General features: G+C 40.7%; 1 protein-coding gene across 1 annotated transcript; it reads left to right on the plus strand.

The window, feature by feature from the left end:
* The first annotated feature begins 639 nt into the window (after positions 1–639).
* Positions 640–1,158, plus strand: Cetn1 (centrin 1). Its single transcript, XM_026380692.2, has one exon. It carries the CDS (start codon positions 640–642, stop codon positions 1,156–1,158), a length of 519 nt encoding a protein of 172 aa, XP_026236477.1.
* The last annotated feature ends 6,109 nt before the right edge of the window (positions 1,159–7,267 follow it).

A 7,267-nucleotide genomic window follows, 5' to 3' on the forward strand; every position in this document is an offset into this window, starting at 1 on the left:
TGAAACACTAAAAGTAAATCATACATTTGGATATTACATTTCATATTTGAAAACGTGCCAGAAAAGTTTTATTATGTTTGAGCATAATGTCAGGAGACAAACCTCTACAAATTTTATACATAACTTTTTCCATTTTATCTGTTTTCCATTTATGTTGAGTTGAACACATGATGCGACTTTTAATATTCTCTCTTCCTTCTTCTTTTCCGCGTTTAATGCCAAGAGAGCAAACTCAATCTTGATTATCCTAAATTTGCCCTTGGGTAATCTCAGACCAATTTTTTTTTTTTTAAGTTAGCATGGAGAAGGAGCAAAGAAGAACTTCTAAGTAAATTTATAAAAGAGGTCCTGTAGATGCAAACCAACAGCCTGGAAAAGGGAACAGCAAGGCACCCATGAATTATAGAAGACGATCTTGGCTCCAGGCAGTTCTTGCCAGCTCAGGTATCCAATCAAGGAAACTGATCATAAAACAAGGCAATAAACAGTGGATGGCGGTGGAAATAAAAACCCCTTGCAGAAGCAGGGCTGGGTGGGGTCTGGCGGCGGGGCTGCAGGTGCAGGAGCCGGGCGCTCCGCGTGGGGGCGCCCGAGCGCATGCGCGGTGGGTGACGTCAAGGTAACAACCGCCGCCCGAGGATGGCTTCCAGCTTCAAGAAGACAAACGTGGCCTCCACCAGCCAGAAGAAAAAGGTGGGTCCTAAGCCCGAACTCACTGAAGACCAGAAGCAAGAAGTTCGGGAAGCGTTTGACCTCTTCGATGCCGACGGAAGCGGGACCATCGACGTGAAGGAGCTCAAGGTGGCCATGCGAGCGCTGGGCTTTGAGCCCAGGAAGGAAGAGTTGAAGAAGATGATCTCCGAGGTGGACCGGGAGGGCACGGGCAAGATCAGCTTCAACGACTTCTTGGCCGTGATGACTCAGAAGATGTCGGAGAAAGACACCAAAGAAGAGATCATGAAGGCTTTCAGGCTCTTCGACGACGACGAGACCGGGAAGATCTCCTTCAAGAACCTCAAGCGAGTGGCCGCCGAGCTCGGGGAGAACCTGACGGACGAGGAGCTGCAGGAGATGATCGACGAAGCGGATCGCGACGGAGACGGCGAAGTGAACGAGGAGGAGTTCCTCAAGATCATGAAAAAGACCAACCTCTATTAAAGTCACTCAAGTGACTCCCTGGGTTCCTTGCGTCTGTATTCCCTCCTTCCTCTCTGGTTTGTCTTGATGGATTTCGAACCTCGAAATCAATTATAGTATTTAAAAGATTCCTGTAACCTGAATTCCTTTTTTTTCTTCTTCTTCTTCTTCCTTTTTCTTTCTTTTTTTTTAATTCTCAAAGAGCAAACCTTCAGTGCCATTGGTTAACTTAAGGGCTCTGAAACTAGAGTCCACCCACCGCTTGCCTAAACCTGGTGGACACCCATTAAACACGAGCAACTTCTTCCAACAAACAGAAATGTGGTTCCCATGTCGCTTCTTGGGTGGTCTTCAATGATCTTGCTTCATAGGTCATTCCTTAAATTCAAGTTAGCGTTCTAGCAGGAGGAGGTAGAATCTGCCAGCAGGTCCTTCAAGCCATTGCTTGTCACTTAGCTGAATACTGGTTTGAAGAAAAACAGTATGGACATTTCTGAATTTACTGACTTCAGGAAAGACACTGTTTTTTAAAATATAGGCTTGCCTTTGGGAGGTAGTAAACTGGGCAATGTAGACTGTTCCCTGGCTTCATCAAATGCAAATGGGTCCGTGTTTCATGACTGTAAATTATCTACTGAGGGTTATCCAGGGCCAAAAGATCTACAGAATAAGAATAAAATTTCATATTGATCCAAGCAAAATATATCTTCTTTATGAGATTAAGCTAACTAATGATTTTGTGTGTGTTTAGTATTGGGATTGAACCCAGGGGTGCTGTACACTGAGTTCACCCCCAGACCTTTTTAAAAAAAAAAAAAAACGATTTGAAACAGGGACTTGCTAAGATGTCCAGGCTGGTCTCAAACTCATTTTCCTGAGCAGCAGGGAGCAGGGATTACAGGCATGCACTACCATACTTGGCTAATGATTTTTTTTTAAAAATAAATATTTACATACAAGGTCTTAGTTTAGGAAACTGTTTTTAAATGTCTATTTCTGGGTTTGATCTCCAGCTCCACCATCTCCCAAAAAAAAGGAAAGAGAAAAAATTCTGACACATTTTAAGCTCACTTATCTGTCCTGGAAAGATCAATGGATAAATGGATATTTTAGTTATTAACAGTAGTATAAAATAACCACTATATGCATTTTATTACTCTTAGATGTGAACCACTACCTGTCTTCTAATTCTTAGAACCTCTTGGTTCTTGGTACTTGATTTATTCCCCCTCTATATAGTCAATGTCAGAGTGACAGTGATATAAATAGTTCTGTTTTTTAAATCCCAGTAAACTATTTTACCATAACTTGTGTATGTGTTAATACCATTTAGTTTCTGTTATAAATTAAAACTCTTGTTTTAAAATGAAAGACATGTGCTCTTGAATATCTACAAACCTGAAGTCAGAGAAAATTTATATATATATATATATATATATATATATATATATATATATATAAAATCTGAGATGGAGGTTTTGACAAATGGCAACAAAAATTGTTAAAGAGAAAGGCAAGATATTTTGGTCACAACTAAACCTAAATTAATCTTCATATAAAGTCTTATTAAAACAAATGCTCAAGTCCTGGAAAAGTTTTCACTTGTTCTGCCAGTAATTTTACCCTTCAGAGAGTGGTGGCTCTAATCAGGGGAACTATTACTTGGTGATCCTCATTAAGGGACTAATTTGTCAAAGCAGTGGTACTAGCTGAAGTGATGGATATGTGGGCATTCACTGTGAGAAAGGATTTTGCTGAGGTAGCTGGCACAGGGCAGGGGACTCACTCAGGCTGCAGATGATGCTACCAGTTCAGGGTCAAGGACTTTGTGTGGGCAACAGGTGCAACTTGGGCCAGCATCTATGTGAAGGGCCTGATCTGAGGACAAAGGGGACTTATGGCATTCTGGGAAATGAGAGTTCCTGTTGACCAGAGTCTTGGCACAAGCATTGACATATCAACCAAGGTAGAAATACCAGAAAGAAAGTTGGCAGAAACTAGGAGACGGGTTCAGAGCCTCTGCCAACTGGACGGGGCTCAGCATTGGATCCTGGCCCAGCAGAGAAGAGAAGTGAAAACCAGGAACCTGGGCTGAAGTCCAGCAGTCAGGCTGGCCACACTGAGGGGTCAGTTGCAGAGGTTGCAGCATAGTACCTAAAGGGGTGATCTGAGGTCACAGTCCATCCCCAGACCAGGAAAGGGGACTCCAGAATTTCTGAATCCCATTCACTGCTAAGAAAGAATCTCTCAGTGCTTTGAATAATGTGTTGTTCTGCTTCTTGGCTGGTTTCTACTCTAAAGAACAGAGTAAACCAGTGTAGGAGGAAGAATTAGAATATGCCTACACTGACATTTGAGTTTTAGGAGAATTTAATCATACACTGACTGGGTTAGACATAGACCATTTTTTGTGGGGGAGGGTAATTGAAGATTGAACCCAGGTATGATCTACTACTAAGCTACAGCCCAACCTTATTTTTTAATTTTTCAGTTTGAGAAAGGATCTCATTAAGTTGTCCATGTTGACTCAAACTTGTGATTCTCCTGCCTCAGCCTCTGGGGTAGCTGGGATTGCAGGTGTGCCCCACTGTGCCCAGCTATATCCAGGTCTTTACAAAAGTAGACCACACAAAATTCAAAGAATTTTAGACATCTTTATGAAGATGAGGAAATAGCTATAAGGGATGGAAAGAACTAAAAATGTCATTTTCACTGGGCTATCACAAATTATTCCAATAAAGAAAAGAAGCATACCAAAGATACTGTGACTGTAGGATCCTCAGGGGTATGCTCTTGCTTTCTAATGATATTTGTAACAGTTGAAAAGCAGAGTATTAGGCCAAGCATGAAAATACAACAATATCAGTTATATTAATATATTATCAATTAAAGCTAATTCAAATGTATTCTGCTGGCGTGTGTAACTAAACAGAACAATTTTTTAAAGATTAAAAATTCCAAAAAGAAAAAAAATTAATTTTCCAAATCAGAAAAGAACATTTAAGGGTTATTTCAGTTATGTTTCCAAAAAGAAGATGTAAGTAGGGATAGGTCTAATTCTTGAGATCACTGTAGTGTAGTTTTGATGGGAAGCAGACTTTGAGTCTGAGATTTAATTCAAGTGTGCCTTGAGGATCACACAGAGAGAAGGGAAGGAGCCAGGACTGGGCAAGAAAGAGGTTATGCTGTGATCAGGTTGCAACAAAGGCTTCAGCTGATCCCTGGGAGCTCTGAACTTGATGGCTGGCCCTGCAGAAATGTCTGAAGTTGGGATAAGAGAGCTGGGTCTTTATAACTTCTCACTGATTAACACTCACTGGACATGAACTATCCCCAGAAGTGGGGATATAGCTTTGGGTAAGATGGCCCTCTTTGGTTAAGGGCAATCACTGAGAGGGACAGCCCAGCTACAAACTGTCCTCTGTCAACTTCTCAGCACCTGGGAGAATGAGAATGCTTCAGTTCCAAGGTGCAGGCAGGGCAGAATCTGGGTAGTGTCCCATAGCTTCTACTATAATCCACCTCTTGCACCAATTAGATCCACTGGCCTTTGGTTTTGTGGGTTTGTTTGTTTGTTTGGGGGTACTGGCTGTGAACGCAAGGTTTTACCTCTGAGCTCCATCCACAGCCCTTTTTTGTTTTGGTTTGTTTTATTTGAGATAGGGTCTTGCTAAGTTGCTTAGGGACTCACCAAGTTGCTGAGGCTGGTCTTGAACTTGCATTCCTCTTGCCTGGGCTTCCCTAGTTGCTGGGATTACAGGTATGTACCACTATGCTCAGGTGTGATTTGGATTTTAAATGTCCCTCAAGAGCCCATATGTTAAGACTTGGCCCTCAGCTTGCCACCATTGGAAAGTAGTGAAATTTTAAGAAGTAGGGCCTAGTGAGAGGTCTTCCAGTCATTAGGGTGTGCCCCTGCCCTTTCCTCTTCCTTTCTTTTTTTGCTTCTTGGCTGTGAGGTGACAGGTTTTGTTTTGCTACATGCTTTGCTATGATGTGCTGCCTCAGCACAGGTCCAGAGCAACAGGACCAATCATGGACTGGAAATTCTAAAACCATGAGACACCATAAACCTTTTCTCTTTAATACATTGATTGCCTCAGGTATCTGTTACAGTAGAAGAAAACTGACTAACTCAGTCTTTGTTTCTCCTTCACATTTCTTTTGGGGGTGGGTACTGGAGATTGAACCTAGGGATGTTTTACCGATAAGCTACATCCCTATAGCCCCAGTCCTTTCTTGATTTGATTTTTTTCTTTTTTTTTATACCTTTATTTTATTTATTTATTTTATGTGGTGCCAAGGATCAAACCCAATGCTTCACCCATGCTAGGTGTTCTATCACCGAGCCACTGCCCTAGTCCTTCTTGATTTGATTATTTTTTTGTACTTGTCATTGAACTTAGGGGTGATTTATGTTTGAGCTACATTCCCAGAGCTCCCCCGCCTCCCCCGCCACCTTTTTGAGACAGGGTCTCACTAAGTTGCTGAAGCTGACCTGGAACTCATTTGGAATCATCCTGCTTCAACTTCCTAACTTGCTGGGATTACAGGTGTGAACCACCGTACTTGATCATTTTTACTTTTTTTTATTTGTTTGTTTTGAGACAGAATCTCACTAAATTGCCTTAGCATACAGTAGGTTTTATTCTATTCATTCTGTCAATATCTACCCTTTGTTAATGGTGCTTGGAATTGAACCCAGGGCATCACACATACCAAGCACATGCCTTGTGACTGAGTTATACCCCAGCCAAATCTCTGCCTTTCAAATTGTATATTTAAACCATTTGTACTTAATGTAAATATTGATATCTAAAGGCTTAAATCACTATTTTACTTTTTGTCTTCTCTTTCTTTTCTCCATTTTTCACTTTTGTTTTCTTTTTCTTGTCTTCACATTGGCTACATAAATACTTTCATCATTTCATTTGATTTATTCATAATGTTTTGTTTTTCTTTTTATTTTCTTCTTTCTTTCTTCCTTTTTTTTTTTTTTTTTTTTTGGTAGTCCTAGAGATTGAACCTAGAGCCTCACACATGCTAGGCAAGTACTCTGCTACGGAGCTATATCCCAGACCTTTTTATTTTGAGACAGAGTCTTGCTAAGTTGCCCAGGCTGGCCTTGAACTTGTGATCCTCCTGCCTCAGCCTCCCAAGTAGCTGGGATTAGAATCCAGGGCCTTATTATACTAGATAAACACTCTACCACTGAGCCACATCTCCAGCCCTCGATAGTGTTTTTGACTATATCTTATTTGTATGGTGTTTTTAGTGGCTCCCCTGGTGTTACATTAGATACATATTGTGATATACTTGTGTCATCATCTTCCCTGTTCAAGTGTAGTATAGAAACCTTTCCTTCTTTCACATTCTTTACATCACTGTCTTAAACATTTCTACTACATACATTTGGAACCAGATCAATGTTATAATTTTTGCTTTATCCATCAAATAATTTAGAAAATTCAAGGGAAGTAAACTCACTGCTTTTACCCCTGTTTTTGTTTACCACCTACTTCTTCCTTCTTGATGTCCCATGGTTCCTTCTACAATCATTTCCTTTTTGTTGAGAGAACTTCCCTGGTCATTCTTTTAGGGCAGATATGCTAGGGATAAATTTCCTTTGTTTTCTTTTCTCTGAGAATGGCTTCATTTCCCCCTTCATTCCTGATAGATTGGTCTAAGACTGGGTATAGAATTCTCTGGGCTAAGGAATTCTTTTCTTTTGACTCTTTCATAAGTATGCAGTGTAGCTTCAAAATGAAAATTAATCCAAATCTACATGTGCTCCTAGGCTACATTCATAAATGTGCAAATTGCTGAATGAAGAGGGGTCCTACCTGTGTCATCTGGAAGACCTCACTCACCTTGGGTATTACATTTGAAAAGGAAGTGAAGAATTCAAGGTCTGTTGAGATTAGTGAGATAAATAGGATGAAGGGATACAAAGCTATGTCCAAAGAAAAAGGATTTAAAGGAAGTAGGCTATTAAAATACTCTGGATGCATCTGACCTTGCAAGAAACAGAACTTGTGCCATAGACTTCTAAGATGTTTCTATCAAAGAGAATAAAAAGGGAAAGAGATTGCAGTTTAGTATCAGGAAGGCTTCTCAACAACCCAGCCTG

Source organism: Urocitellus parryii, chromosome 13, assembly GCF_045843805.1.
Source record: "Urocitellus parryii isolate mUroPar1 chromosome 13, mUroPar1.hap1, whole genome shotgun sequence".
Classification (NCBI taxonomy): Eukaryota; Metazoa; Chordata; class Mammalia; order Rodentia; family Sciuridae; genus Urocitellus; species Urocitellus parryii.

Coding starts and splice junctions, on each gene's coding strand:
- Cetn1 (XM_026380692.2), top strand. CDS start 640: ATGGCTTCCAGCTTCAAGAAGACAAACGTGGCCTCCACCAGCCAGAAG.